Source organism: Hipposideros armiger, unplaced genomic scaffold (assembly GCF_001890085.2).
Source record: "Hipposideros armiger isolate ML-2016 unplaced genomic scaffold, ASM189008v1 scaffold_646, whole genome shotgun sequence".
Classification (NCBI taxonomy): domain Eukaryota; kingdom Metazoa; phylum Chordata; class Mammalia; order Chiroptera; family Hipposideridae; genus Hipposideros; species Hipposideros armiger.
In genome coordinates, this window is record NW_017731996.1 from 139,317 (window position 1) to 155,546 (window position 16,230).

At 32.8% G+C, this 16,230-nt stretch overlaps 1 protein-coding gene across 1 annotated transcript in view; it reads right to left on the minus strand.

Annotated features, from left to right (window-relative positions):
- Positions 1-16,230, minus strand: part of NRDC (nardilysin convertase) — a 67,934-nt gene that overhangs the window by 21,020 nt on the left and 30,684 nt on the right. Inside the window, exons 5-14 of the mRNA XM_019625935.1 lie at positions 15,122-15,195; positions 12,813-12,908; positions 11,625-11,747; positions 8,624-8,681; positions 6,859-6,932; positions 5,424-5,493; positions 2,581-2,658; positions 1,335-1,455; positions 1,198-1,256; positions 852-906 (exon numbers count right to left, since the gene is read on the minus strand). Coding sequence (XP_019481480.1) covers positions 852-906; positions 1,198-1,256; positions 1,335-1,455; positions 2,581-2,658; positions 5,424-5,493; positions 6,859-6,932; positions 8,624-8,681; positions 11,625-11,747; positions 12,813-12,908; positions 15,122-15,195 — 808 coding nt within the window. The remainder of the gene's footprint in view (positions 1-851; positions 907-1,197; positions 1,257-1,334; positions 1,456-2,580; positions 2,659-5,423; positions 5,494-6,858; positions 6,933-8,623; positions 8,682-11,624; positions 11,748-12,812; positions 12,909-15,121; positions 15,196-16,230) is intronic.

The following is a 16,230-nucleotide window of genomic DNA, read 5'->3' on the forward strand; positions in this document are numbered from 1 at the left end:
TTGTCACTTCAAGGGGTAAAAAGTATAACTATTGCACTGTGTTGTACAGCTGAAACTAATTCTAAAAAATGTGTATTTCACAATAAAAAATAAAAATAAATAAAATTAAAAAAATAAAAATAAAGGGAGTTGGCCTTTGGACAGGAGTCTGCCATCCTCCCAGAATGCCGGAATTCTGAATAAACCTGCTTTTCTTTCCACCAAATAAAATAAAATAATAAAAAATAAAGTGTTTTTAGCATATTCAGTGGTTTTTAGTGTATTCCCAAAATTGTGCAACTATCACCATTATCTAGATCCAGAACATTTTCATCACCCCAAAAGGAAACCCATACCCATTAAGCAGTTGCTCCTAATCACCCCCTCCCCTCAGCCACTGGCAACCATCAATCTGTGTTCTGTCTCTATGGATTTACCTATCCTGGATATTTCATATAAACAGAATCATAGAATATGTGACTCATGTCTGGCTTCTTTCATTTAACATGATGTTTTCAAGGTTAATCCATGTTGTAGAACGAATCAATACTTTATTTCTTTTTAATTGCTGAATAAAATTCCATAGTATGCATAGTCTACATTTTGTGTAACCATTCATTCATGGATGGACATTTGGGTTGTTTCCACTTTTTTGGCTATAATGAATAATGCTGTTATGAAACTTGCATAACAAGTTTTTGTGTGGACGTACATCATCAGGTCTCTTTGGTGTACACCTAGGTGTGGGATTGCTAGCTTATATGGGAAATCTATGTTTAACTTTTTAAGGATCTGCCAAAAAAAGGAACAATGTCCATACCAGTTTCAACTTGGTCACAGAAAACATTCAAAAAGAATTTGACTTCTAGTACCTGTTCTTGGTAATGAAACTCATTATCCTCAATTTTCTGAATCTCTTCAAAAATTCTGTGAAAAAAGATAATTACAATTAGAATACGTATTTAAATTTCTAATTAGCATCATCAGCAAGAAAAAAACAAGCATAAAAATAAACAGAGTGGCCATGTAAACCTTTAATTGGCCACATAAACCTACATTCACATGTAAAGGAACAAGAATATGAAGCCAGTAAAAGAAATTAGGCAGGAAATGCCTGAAAAAAGGATCAAGGCAGGACTAAAGCACGTCTATTAGCAGCTGAAAGGCTAAAACATGCTAGGATTGACTCCTGGCCGAATTCTAAAAAGCATATATTACCTTTTTTCTGGGCCTAGCTTCTGCAGCATTTTTAAATACTGGAAGACAGTATGAGCCACCTAAAAACAAAACTTCTGATTATACTTTTGCATAAAGTGATATCTATATTTCAAAACTCTCCCTTTTTAATTATTTACCTCATAGAAATGTTCATAACCCTCATCAGTCAATGTAATAGAAATGCTGAACACTGAGTAAGTAGAATTTTGCTCAAATCCTGTCTCACCATTTCCACCAAATAGCGCAAGCGCCCAGCACCTACAGTGAGGGGAAAAATTAATCCAATCAATATCTTGGGACTGATAATCTACAAATACATCAAATTAACAAAATAGGTTTTTTATGTAAAATTTGGGAAGTTCTGCCTTTGATGCAAACATGTTTTCCAATAATAAGTTTAAAAGCACAAATTTTAAAAGCACAAAGCCCCCCAAGGAATTGTAGTGCATGCTAGAATCACTAGAAGGAAATAATAGCCACATTTATTTGTTTAATAGAAACACTAATATATGTTGCAAAATAGTAAAACATTAACAGTTTTATGAAGCCATAGTAGTTTTTGTTGATGAGAACAACACAATATTAAAAACCTAAAATAAGGAGACAGGAAGCCAGAATAGTCTCAAATTATAATAAAATTCAGTAAGAATAAATTATGTACATCTCAAAGCTTTACTTACATTTACTGTGTAAGGCATATATGTACCCAATATCATTACTCTTTTATAATAACCCTGCCCTCTCAGCTTTCTTTAAATGCGCTAGTACACACTTACTGTTTTAAAGTACTTATTTAAATTTCTCACCTACCTTTCCATTCTTGAATTAGTGCATCGAGAAATCAATCAAGGAATTACTTGAATGTATTGGCCCTGACTCTAAAGCTATATTTCTATTATTTGGCTTGACAACTTAAACGAGTACCAAACTGCATTAGGAAATATTCTGCTAACATGGCTGCATATACTGGTCAGTCCCACGTATTTATTATGACTTATCTGCCCAATGAAGTTCTGATTAAAGTTTACCTTTTGGGTTGGGAAAGCTTAGAGATCCACAGCATTTAAATAACTAACTTCCTTACTATCAAATCTAAATTCTTGATTAGAGCTAATCATTTATGTAATTCTGGAATCTATTAGTTTATGATTTTATTTTAATTTTATGTACAACTACTTCCAACATGGGCTAAAAGGGTGCTCCCAAGGAAATACACAAACATAATATAGCCAGTAAAATAATCTACGTTATTAACGTGACTATAATTAAGCATTAGATTTGATTCTAGGCTTCCTGGCAGATAAAGCAAAGAGAAGAAAATGGATTATATAACACTTATTGTCTTTTCTTTTTGAGAGATTGCTACATGTTATTAATACTTGCTTTTTTCTAAGGTAAGAAAGAATACTGCCTTTGCCTTCATGTCCAACCAGCCAAGAGATATAATGAAGTGGCTTCACCCTTTTAAAAAAATATGAAGGTCAGAAATTTTAAAAATTAAAGTATTAAAATACACCAGAAAAATCATACTGTTAAGACAATGATATTTAAGAATATGATTATAAATTTATTCTCACATAAATTCTACTAAACATACAGTTATAACTAATTTGATATCTAGATAAAGACAGAAAACATAGTAAAATTTAACTTCTTCATCTGAAATACTGAATAAGTACAGCAATCATTCCAAAATTTAAGACTACTACTTTTTCTCTTGGACACAAAAATTACTTCTTTTTACGGTAAAGTAAAATCTTACAATTTTGTTTTACTCAAAATGAAAATAATATAGATTCTTTACCATTTTAGAAACTAATGCAATATGAATCACTCTGCCATTTGTAAAAGCTTTCAGTATTCCATCAGTCTCTGTGGTAAACTGAAATGTGCTGCTTTAAGGATCAGAAAATCTAGCATGTAGTTTTAGTTTTTCCTTTAAGTAAGTGCATGATCTTGACCGAGAAGCTCAGCCTCTCTATATTTTTCTTTTTCTCTTCACTTACCTAACTACTTACTCATAGGGTTTTTGTTTTGTTTTTTTATGAAAATGCATAACAGGTATAAAATGCTTAATTATATAATAATATATTATACTTTAATAATCTAAGTAGTTGTATATATTCTATTCAAATTGTCTTTTCCCACTGGCTTCTACTATAATTTCAAAAATGTATTCCTACCAAAACAAAAATATATAGACTTGAGTTAGGAAATCTAAACACTCTCAAATTTTAAAATTAGTTCACAGAAGTATATTCAGTAAATTCTTGAAGTCAAAATATAATATTATGATTTAAACTATGTTAAGCAATCCCCAAAGCCCACACAACAATGTTTAAAATATGAACTTGAATTATATCTGTAGTAAGACTGATGGATGAGAACAAATCAGTTAATGAATGAATCCAGTTGATTATACATTTGCATCTGAACAAAGCCAACTGTACTGTATTTGATAACTCTGGAGGGATAAATTTTTGTATAAAAAAAAAAAGGGGGTCCCCAAAAAGCTAATTTACTGGAAATTCACATATTTGGGGATACAACATCATGTTAAAACAAATAAACAGTACAAAAATTAAATAACTGGATGGAAACATACAGAAATGTTAACAGTATTTAGAAAACAGAATCATGAATGAATATTTTCTACTTTTCAGTATTTTCAAGATTTCTACAATGAACTACCTTAGTAATCAGAGGGTAAAAACAGGCTTTGTTAATTAAGAAAATAGGTAATGCCAAAAAAGGGAAGGTATATATAATTCCATTTACACAAGTAAGACATCTTTTATGTTCATTATTTTAATGTTTGAAGGATATAAAATTATTAATATTTGGCATATCTTTGAGGACAGAGACCAAGAAAAGGAGAAGCAGACTTGACTTTTTACTTAGTACCTTTCTGTCCCTTTTTTTTTAATTACAGCTGACATTTAATATTATATTAATTTCAGGTGTACATCATAGTGGTTAGACATTTATATAACTTACAAAGTGATCCCCCTGATAAGTCTAGTACCCCCCGACACCATAGTTATTATATTATTGACTATATTCCATATGCTGTACTTAACATCCCCGTGACTGTTTTGTAACTGCCAATTTGTGCTTCTCCTTTCATCCTATTTTAATGTTTTATAAGCATGTATTATTTTCATAGTAAAAATTTAAAACAAATAAAATAAGCTTTTAAATATGCATATTATACTTTTAACACTTTTGGGGACACTCTAACATAACTACTCAATCAGTACTTTTTCATATACTATCCTTGCACCAAAAGCAAGTAGACAATACATGTTCTCTGCTGTCTCACAGCAGGCATACTGTTATTAACTTTATAGGACTTGTTTGAATATTCTAACATATACTTTTTTAAAAAAGCATTTTTTACTAAGCTTAAGCAATACACAGTACTTCCTTTCCATATGCTTGTGTGTCTGTCCTCATGGTTTTGTTTCATTAGCAATGGTTTTAAAAAATAGGTTAGGGCCGCCCGAGTGGCTCAGTTGGTTAAGAGCTCGTTCAAGAGTATGAGCTCTGAGCAACAGCGGTTCGAGTCCGGGCTCAAGCTGAGCTGCTGCTGAGCTGCCAACAGGTGGCAGGATGGCTCAGCTAAAAAAAATAATAATAAAAAAAATTAAAAATAGATTAAATTTTTATCAGTTCATTACCACTTGTTTCTAATTAGAAAAGCATTTGTAGGCATTGACTGATCCTTATCTTTAAAGAATGTCTTGGCCCATGCTATACTGTTCAAATAAGATAATGATGTAAGTGTAAATGTTTCCCTAATTTGTAAAAATCTGCCCTCAGTCATTCCCACTCATAGGAGTAAGTCCTTGAGATTTATGCTGTAGTCGTATTCCAGGCTCAAAATTATTTAAATTTACTTTTGACAAGATCAAACTATAAGGTCACCATTGGCAAATGAATCATAAGAAAATATATTTTGTACTCAAAATACTCAGGGAAATAATTATAAAAGTAAGTATTCACACTAAGATACTTAATTTCAAAGGCTCAGAAAAGGTAGCTAATTATAAGTAAGCTCTAGTTTTTATAACCAAGAAGACATTAAAAGGCTTGAAAAATCCCAGACCAGTGAGGTCCAAGTCTTGTGTTTATAAATCCAGAGCCTCCAAATTTAAACCATTTAATATGCTTTAAAACTATGACTCTCAGTAACTAATGGAGTAAACTTGCCTTTGAACTCTTACCTGTAATGTTGCTGTTGAGGGGGAAGTGCCCATGTGATGGTCAGAGCATGAATTTTTCTGATTGGAACAACTAAAAAATATTTTTCAGAAGAATAGATATAAGAGTTCCTCCATAACTTTTACTATGTTACATGAATTTTTTTAATTCAATATATTTCTTCCTCCAATAAATAGGAGAAGGTTAAATACAATGCAATTATAATATATTTCAAGTTGCCAATTTTCCAATTTGAACAGTGCAATTTTTGTGAATTTCTTTTCAATTTCGATTCATAGGTAGAGAAAGCATAGATAAAAGAATTATCAAAATATTAAATGCTCCTTAGGATGGATCCCTTCTTACAAGAAAGCATACAGGACTAGGTAGGAGTCAGGAGACCCATGGTTGAAATCCATCCCTACCACCATCTTGCTATATGTGTTCTATGACCTTGAGAAAATCACTTGCATTTAAATCTTTCTGAATTTGTTTTCTTATGATATGGTAAGTGGATTAGGCTGAAGTTGCTCTAAGATTCTTCCCAGGGCTATTATTTTGTGATTCTATGATGAGAAAATCTAAAGCCAGAAAAAATACAGCTGAAAATAAGTTGTCTCTAGGAGAGTCAGCTTAAGTAGAATGGAACCAGCAGCAGATAACGGGTGTGACAAAAATTATTTATCATAGGGAGGGAAGAAGAAAGAAACTGTAAATGGGGTGAAGGAGGAGGAGGAGGGAACACTTAGGTAATTAGGAGAAAGAGAAAAAAATCTGCCATGATAAAAAGAGCAAAGAAAGAGAAATGGTGAAGAATGTTTCTGCAAAATTCAATACGGACAAATAACCATGTGATGACTCATTGGGAAGTTCTTACAAATGTAGTATTAAATGAAAAAGCAAAAGATAGACGTGTATATATCTTCAGAATCTCAATTACATTAAGAAAATATACCTACAGAAACTCAAAAGGAAATCTACCAAAATGACTTCTCTGGATGGTAAGATTTAGGGATGATTTGCAACACCCCAATTGTTTTATACTTTAAATTTTTCTTCACTTAACAAAATTGTTTTCATAATAAAGATAAAAGGAAATAATTTCCAAAGTGTTTTCCCCTCCTCTATTTTTCTCTTTTTAAAGGCAAAAAAGAGCAGAATATAGATAAAATGAAATAGGTAAGAAATAAAAACAAACAAACAAAAAAAAAACAATGAACAAAAGGGAACAAGGGAAAAACAGGGGGAAAGCATGAAACAGACCCAAGTAGCAGCAGACCAATCAATCTGCTGCTAGTTAGTAGCTAACTGGATCTCTACAGTCCATCTACTCCCTTTTCCAACCCAGCTGTACTTTCTGTTGTGTTCCCATTTTCAAAGAAAATTGGCAGCCTCAATTAAGTTTTAGAGAATGCGCTCAAGTTATTTCAAACAGTTTTAAACCTTTGGTTCACGAACCTCTATAAAGTTTGTTAAATGCTGGTGTGTCAAATGGATCCGTTAAATGGCCAAAGTTTGGTTTGGGTAACCCACTGAAAATAAAACAAATATATTAAAATTTAATTGGCAAAAGCCTTTATAAGCAGTATCTTTAGGGATACCTATACCTGACTGATAGGTATTTATAATCTATTCTACATACTCTTGGCTGAATAGCATTCTAGATATAAGTGAATAGATGGCAACAAAGCCACAAAATCCTGAACTATACAACCTATTCTTAACCTCAGTCCCAATAATTCAAACATCTTTAAAACTCACAAGAAATATAAAACAATAAATTAAAGGGATCTCTCCTCCCAATATTTTCTGTCTCAACACATTCTACTTCATTTCTTCTCCTATACAAAGCCATTTGGGAAAAAAACTTATACAAGAGATAATTTTTTTTAACTCAACAAATATATATGGAGTGATTATCAGGTAAAAAGCACTATTTTAGGCACTATGGTATTTAAAAGGCATGGACTCTCCTTCTAGACTTCCCATCTAGTTGAAGATGCCGTAATTAATTCTTCTAAAACATGGGCATTATGAATTAAATACCTAGAAGACTTCTTAACCATCTGAATAAGGAACTAAAGTTATTAATGAATGTTATTTAAGAGAATTTTTTTAAATGCTTATGAGGGATTGACAGGACCTAATGAATTGACAGGACCCTCTATTCAATATACATTTGATTTTACTAAAAAGTTTCAGTGAAACAAGTTTCAATCTGCCACTTGACTTTTCTATAGCTCATACTAATTTCTTAGTAAAAACAAAAAACAAAAATAAACAAATAAAACAACCCTGCAACTTTGGCATGGCTTTCATTATCTTTTCATACATAAAAAGTACTGCTAATTATCAGTGGAAATTAACATAAAGCCAAGAAAATAATAAATAATCAGTTGTTACTACAAATTATTTTAACATTTTAAAGTTTTCTTTCATAAATTTAAAATAAATTATGTCTTGGAACGAAGAAATGGAAAAAGTCTAGCTTACTCACCTGATACAAGAAAAAAAACTGATTTCATTTATTTTACAAAAAATGTGAACTGCTAGAAGTGGGAAAAAGACTTAATTGCTTCAGAATTAAAATTTTTATATTTTTTGTAACAATAAAGTATCTTTTAAATATTTGTATTATTTTGATGAATTTGAGGTACACAAAAAAATAGCTTTCTGTACTGGAACCATACTATATACAATTTCTAATAAAAGATAATTTGGTTCAACTATATGAAATTGACTTTTCAGAGAGTATGCAAAGTCAATCATCATCTACAAGATTATTTCTTTTATGGGGAAAAGCATTCCAAGTTTCAAACAAATGACTTAAAAAACAAACTTTCAAAATACAATTTGTTTTCAGGAAGGGGATACAAGTATATATATATATATTCTGCCTCTCAAAAACAATACTTGCTTTCATATCACAGTTTCACTCTCTACAGTAACAGAAAAGCTCTGAATAAATATAAAAAGAGACATAAATTCTTCAGAATTACCCCTTACTACAAATTTACAAGCTTATAAATTTTGAATTACAGCAACTACAGAAATGTGGGTTCTGATTTAGTTTTCCCACTCAAAAGCTGTGCAATCTTGCTAAACCACTTTAGGTCTTAATCACCTGTTTAAAAAACAAACCAAAAGAAAAAAACCTTTGGGACTTATACAAGAGGATAAGACCTCTTTAAAAACGTATGATTAATGAAAATAAATGTCTTACTTGTTTGGTATCTGAGAGAAGATTTCAGTCACCCACTTTTCCAAAGTATCCAGTGTTTCTTGGGGAGAGGGCAGGAAGGAAACAGGAAAGTGCAATGTTGTTATTGAAGGCAGAAATGCAATTAGATTTCTCACAGATCTTTAACTATAAAACAAAGGGATACTTTAATCCTGGGCATTGCCTGCCAGTAATAAGTAACAAAAAATAACAATAGTTAAGAAAACCTTAAGACACATATATTTTTGTTAGAATCCTTTATTTCTCCAAGGTAAAGTTAGAAAAAGCACACAATAAAAAATAAAAAATAATAAAAAAAAAATATATATATATATATATATATATATATATATATATTTTTTTTTATCATTAGGCTAGTGTGAAGGGCCAAGAGATAAGAATATACCAACCATCCTCTAGGAAGTTTTCTCTCAATTAATCCATACTACACTTACCCTTCTTCTTGGCATCTCATGAGTACTTTTATACTCCATTTATTTTACATTAACTTACACTTGCTGAGGTTTTAATCCATAAGTCTTCTTCTTAGGTTCCATATATATATATATATATATATATATATATATATATATATATATATATATATAAATATATAATTTCTTAGGTTCCATATATATATATATATAAAATTTCTATATATAAATGATTTCTATATATATGAATTATATATATATGATTTCTACTTTTAATTCTTTGCTTATTTCATAAGAAATTATTTTGAAATTTCTACTAAAACAGGAGATCTAAATGAAAAAGGAAACCTTTTAGCTTTATCCCAGTGACTCAGTACTATCACTGGATAGTGTTTGTTAATTCAACCAGAAACATGAGTTTCACTAGTTCTCAAATGAAATGACCCAAGATATAAAACACAAGATGTAAATTACACTCATCAAGTTCTGAATTTATTCTATACTACTTACAGAAATATTTAACTTTTAAACAGTATAATAAATGCAAAATCTCCAAAATCAATTGAGTCTAGATAGTACAAGGTAAATTTGCAACAATCATTAATATGCTCTTATATTTGTCATCACAAAGGAAGAGAACGCAAAAGAAACAATACCTAGCTGAAGAAAAATGTGTGTTCATGACAGATTTAGAAACAATAATTAATTAAAAACTATAGGGCCGGCCAAGTGGCGCGATGGTTAAGAACTCGCTTGGGATGCCAGAGGGCCCCGGTTCGGATCCCACATATGAGGGCCAGTGACACTGCCCTCCTCAGCTAAGATGCTGAACAACAGCTCAACCTGGAGCTGGGCTGCCATGAGTCGCCGGTGACGGCGTAGGCTGCAGTCCCTGTGGCAGTGGGTTGCCATGGGCTACCATGTGTAGCCAGCAGCCAGCGTGAGCGGCCAGCAGCCGCAGTGAGCGGCCGTCCAGAAGCCGGCGACTAATCTGCCTCGCCCGGGAAGAGCGCAATGATGGTGCCAACTTGGGCCAGTGAAGCAACATCCTCCACAACTAGATTGAAGAACAACAAAAAAAAAACACGACAGCAACTTGTCTGTTCCCCTTCCCCCAATTCCCCAGCACTGTTCCCATCCCCCCAATTCCCAATAAAAATCTTAAAAAAAAAAAAAAAAATTAAAAACTATAAATTAATATTACATACTGAATATGAAATTGCCTATTCTAAGCAAATGTTGTAAAAAGTATCTAAATGCCCATTTCTACCACACCATATTCATAACTTTACATTCAAGTCAAATTTAGTGGACTAATTTTGATCCTAAAAATGTTTTATACTTAAGTGCTAAGTCGGCTCTGATCTTAATTTTGATAATGAAAGAGCAAAATTTTGTAAAGAACAGACTCATATTAAGATGAGAGGATTAGGGGCCAGCTGAGTGGTGTGTTGGTTAAGACCTGGCTTGGGACGCCAGCTCTGAGCAGCAGGGCCCTGGTTCAGATCCCACATGGGGGCCAGTGACACTGTCCTCTATAGCTAAGATGGTGAACAACAGCTCGACCTGCAGCTGGGCTGCCGTGAGTCGCCAGCGACGGCATAGGCTGCAGTGAAGCTGCAGTGGGCTGCCATAAGCTACCATGAGTGGCTGGCAGCCTGCGCGAGCTGCCAAGAGCCGCTGTGAGCAGCCATCCAGTGGCCGGTGACTGATCTGCCTCACCCGGGAAGAACGCAATGATAATACCAACATGGGCCAGTGAAGCAACATCCTCCACAATTAGACTGAAGAACAAAATGACAGCAACTTATCTGTTCCCCTTCCTCAATTCCCCAATGCTGTTACCCTACCCCAATTCCCTAATAAAAATTTTTAAAAATCTAACGACAACAAAAAAAAAGATGAGAGGGTTAGTTTTGAAAAAGAAAATATGCAAACTATAAGGTATGTCAAAAGGAATAGTTTAGCAATTTATTAACTTTGAAAAACAGATTAAGTTGATTGAAATGTAAAAGAAAACAAAAGAAAGCTACCATGATATCTTAAATGAGAAAAAGTTAACACAAGTTACTGAAGATAATGATAAAAGGTGGAAAAAAATAAAGGTACTGATCAGTATTTTACATTTAAGATACTTCTACCAGCATCACCATGATGGAATTCAATTAATAATGCCATTTTAGTAGACCCTATATAAGGATGAAAGACAGACACCTTCCCCTGTAAGGGTTTATAATCAATATCGATTAAATGCAAAACGAGAGAGAAGAGGCAGCAGCTGAATGTAACTTAACAGATGAATTTATGACCTATTAGTACATTAGTATACTCAAAGACTAGCTTAGAGATAAGACCTGTATCTATAAGAAAGAAAAAAACATTTGCCTGAGAATCAGATGATTTTGTGCTTCCCTGAGCTTTTGACCTCTCCGAATTCTGATTTCCTTTAGTTCATATTAGGATCACACACTAAAGTAATTAACAGTACACTGCAACACTGATCAAGGCAAACAAATCCTAAGAAAGTACTACTTTAGAGTAATTCTGAGGGACATAGTAGGTAATGATACCTTTGGACTGAACCACTAAAGTCATGTAATCAGCAGAGTAGTAATGCATCCAGAATTCTCTTAGTCTAGCATGTGTATCAATATTATTCTTTTTTGGCTCATGTTTGAGAGTCTCAGCATTTCCTATAAAAAGATGAAAAAGATTATAGATATAACAAAGTTTACTGTATTAAAAGTCTCTATACCAACAATGCATGCTCTGCTACTATATATAATTAATAAAATAAGCTAAGTGATTCAAGAATATTGAATTGGTGTGTAATAATAAAAATAACAATATCAATAAAACAAAAATTCCCAAGAAACAATTTCAAAGTCTCTTTTAACACGTAAGAAATTAATCTCTAGTTGGTAAAACCTTAGCAACAATTGCCTTACACTTCCTTTCTTAATAATTAGTCTGCTATTCAATTCAGGATTTATCTCTTATTTTAATAATATTCTGCATAATTCTTAAAAATAAACCACATAAAGCAAAGATTCCATATAAAATGTATATAACTGTACAATATATTCAGGGAAGCAAAACATCCTCTGAATGAACTCCTATTTAAATCAGTTCATCCCAGATTCCACTCTTTGGTCAAGAGGATTAATATGAGTCTATAACTGATCCTAACACTAAGAAAAAGCCTTTATGAAAAACAGATACCATTTAAGCAGCTTACCAGTTAAACAAAATTAGGTCACAGCTCAAAAACTATTAGAGAAATCATTGCTGAATCTCTGTTGATGAATGGAAATGTCAGGTTGGGGTAGAACACAGACTTTATAATCAAATAAACAGAGGTTCAAATCCCACATCCACCAGTGTGTGATTTAAGCAAATTAAATAACTTCCCTTAGCCTGTTTAACTTCAAATGGAGATGATAATGATACCCAGCTCATAACATTGTTATGATGATGAATGAGATAATTCATGTAGTGTTAGCAGAGTATCTGACACCCAGAAAGCATTCACAAAATGTTAGGTGCTATTCTTGATATATTCACTGTTAGAGAACCAAATATAGGCATTATATTTGAAAAGCTACCTACCTACCCTAAAAGGTAAAAGGTACCTAGCTACTCTACCTTTTACATTACCTACCTTTACCCCACAATTTTCCATTTTTTATCAACTTTTTATATTCTCAATCTTCCTTAACTAGAAAATATGAAATAAGATGAAGTATTTAGTATCTTACCCCAAAAAAATTTCCCCATAGGATGTCCAGGTCTAGCAAGGCTTCCAAACAACATTTCCTTTCTGTTTGCATCAGAGGGTCTTGCAAGCTGATATTCTGTCAGTTTTAAAGAAACACTTTTAATAAAATGAAATTCACTATCTGCTTTATTATCTGGAAATTCAAGCTTACAGAAATGAAATTTAAAACGTAACAAAAATTAATTTTATGAATCATGTGTTATAAGACTGAAGTGGGGAACTCAAGGATCTAGGCCAGGCTCTATGACTTAAAATATTCTATAATTTTGTGTAATCAGTTCACCTGGCTAGAGGTTTTCCCTTATTTTCAAATAAAACAAGGTAGTTAATGATCTGAAGGTTTCAACTCTAGGATGATAGGCCCAAGATTTTACTGATGAAAGTGCTAATGAAATGCTAAATCAAATTCTTTATTATCTGGGAACTTTGTCATATATACCGTTTAAATTTCCTGCAAAAGACTATATGGTAAGAAAGTATTAATGGTTTAGAACAATCACTGAAGTCAGAAATATCTTGGCTAGAATCCACATTGACATTTACTAAGCTGTACAACCTTGAGGAAGTTATCTGAACTTCCCTGATTTTATTTCTGCTTCTATAAAATGGGTACCTAGTTCATAGGATTCTTACAAGGCTGAAATAAGATAGATATATTTCTTTAACAAATATTTACTGAACATCTACTATGTGGCAGGTATTACTACTGAACTTGTTGCTGGAGATAGAAAAACATGAATGAGACAAGAATGATATAAGAAAGACCTGAACATCACTTCTGAACAGAAGAAAATAATAACTGATTACCGAGCTTTCAAAACTGGTTCATGAATACTAATGTAGTTTATTACACCAATTAAAATTTAAGAGCTTGGGCCAGCCAAGTGGCTCAGTTGGTTAAGAGCTCGCTCAAGAGTGCAAGCTCTGAGCAACAGCGGTTCGATGCCCTGCCCGAGCTGAGCTGCCGCTGAGCTGCCAACAGGTGGCAGGATGGCTCAGCTAAAAAAAAAAAAAAAATTATGCGCTTTCCCCATCTCCCTGAACTCAAGTGAATTCTTCATATTCAGAAGGTTAAATGACTAATAACATATACCTAGCTATTTATATCAGATCATAAATTGAAATATAGGTCTCTCGTCATCCAAAACAAACAAAAACAAAAAACACAGCTTTTAGCTTAAGTTCATCTTAATCCAAAACTACTTATTGTATGCGTATGTGTATATGTATATATCATATATCACATATGTATATGTGTGTCTCTATTTCTTTATAATATTTCAAAATATAATAAAATACCAGGGGTGCCAAAAATATCTATTCACATTTTAAGAGATGATAACATTTTGATTAATGTTGCTCAAGCAGTAGTTGGCCATAATCAGAAGTGTCTGGACACTGATGATAACCACTCTGAGCATCTCTTGTAATTGCAGAAGTCAAATGTGACTTGTATTCATCTTTTGTTATCAGTATACATTAATACAGTATTTTCCTTTCTTAAAATGTGTTTTCAGGGTCAGCCGAGTGGCACATTGGTTAAGAGCTGGCTTGGGACGCCAGAGGGCCCCAGTTCAGATCCCACATATGAGGGCCAGTGACACTGCCCTCTACAACTAACATGCTGAACAACAGCTCAACCTGGAGTTGCTGGCGACAGTGTAGGCTGCAGCCACTGCTGCAGTGGGTTGCCATGGGCTACCATGTGTAGCCAGCAGCCAGCGTGAGCAGCCAGCAGCCATCGTGAGCGGCCATCCAGGAGCCTGCAACTGATCTGCCTCGCCCTGTATTAGCTTTAAGAATTAGACTCCTGACCTGCAAGTTAAGTCACTATTATAAAACCCTCAAAAAACAAAGGCTGCAAAAAACAAAAATCTACCATCCTTTTGATTTTATTTCAAATCTATACTGAATTATACATTTTTAACGGCTTCAGGAATAAACATGACACATCTATTTCAATTTAGCCCTTTATGATATTAAAGATAAAATGGTCTAGGGGGCGGCCAGTTAGCTCAGTTGGTTAGAGAGCACAGTGCTCATAACACCAAGGTTGCCGGTTCAATCCCCGCATGGGCCACTGAAGCTGCGCCCTCCACAACTAGATTGAAACAACTACTTGACTTGGAGCTGATGGATCCTAGAAAAACATTGTTCCCCAATTAAAAAAAAAAGGGCGTTTAAAAAAAAAAAAGATAAAATGATCTAGTGATAAAGGATGATAAATGTGCTAAATCACTGGTTCAATAAAGGAAAAAGTGGTAAGGCATATGTTACCACTTCTCTTACCACTATCAACAGCTTCAACCTCCCGGTCAATTGCATCTCTGATCATTAGTGGATGGATGAAGAACTGTGCCCATCTAAAAGAAAAAACCAAAAACCTGGCATTTCTGTTTTTGTTCAGGAAAGCTTTTCATCAGTCAACATCTTACTTTGTAATTAAGAAATTTTACTAAGTTGGAGATTTAGTTCATAATCATGTATATGTAAAGTCTAAACAGTATTCTGCACATTTATATTTTAGTCTACAAACTACTTTTTTCATTATTAAATATAACACACAGAAAAGTATATAAAACATAAATATACAGATTAATGCATAACTATAAGGTCAATACCTGAGTGGCCACCACCCAGGCCAAGAAACAAACTACCGTCAGAACTCTAGAAGCACCCAACACCTACCTTACTCTCAGAGTTAACACTCTAAATGTTATGGTAATCACTTCTCTGCTTTTCTTCATAGTTTTAGCAACCATATATGTATTTCTAGACCAGTATTTCTTGACGATTTTTTTTTTCCATTATCAACCCTAAGGAGACTTTTCAGAAATTTTCTCCTAATCACGCCACTATGAAATTTTAATACCACAGATACATGGTCTGCTTATATACTGTATGTGTATCTGTGGTTTTATATATAAAAAGCGATAAGCTTACTCTTTTTATTCAATGCATGGTTACAAATAATTAAAATTCTTAAGTTAAAAAAATTTGAAAGGCTAGTAATAGTTCACTAAATTTTATAACTGTAATTGTTATTTAATGTAACTTACTTACATAAATCGTGATGTATCAAATTATATATGCAAATTACCATTTATATAATGCAATACAATCAAATTTTTAAAAATTAGTTTTCCCAGCAAAAGTAAAATGATGGAAAAAATTAACTTCCTACAATATTTTGTTAACTTTTAACTTTTGCTTGAGCTGAGAAGAAACTTTTAACTAGCTACTACTAGACATTCATTAAGATATTGTCAACATTTTTTCTTTTCAGTACTTGGTATAACTGATGGGTTGAGTAACTTTTGATGAATTAAATTAAAAAATAGAATATTTGTATTTAATTCTAAAAACTAAAGTCACATACAAAAGCAAGGAGGATCAAA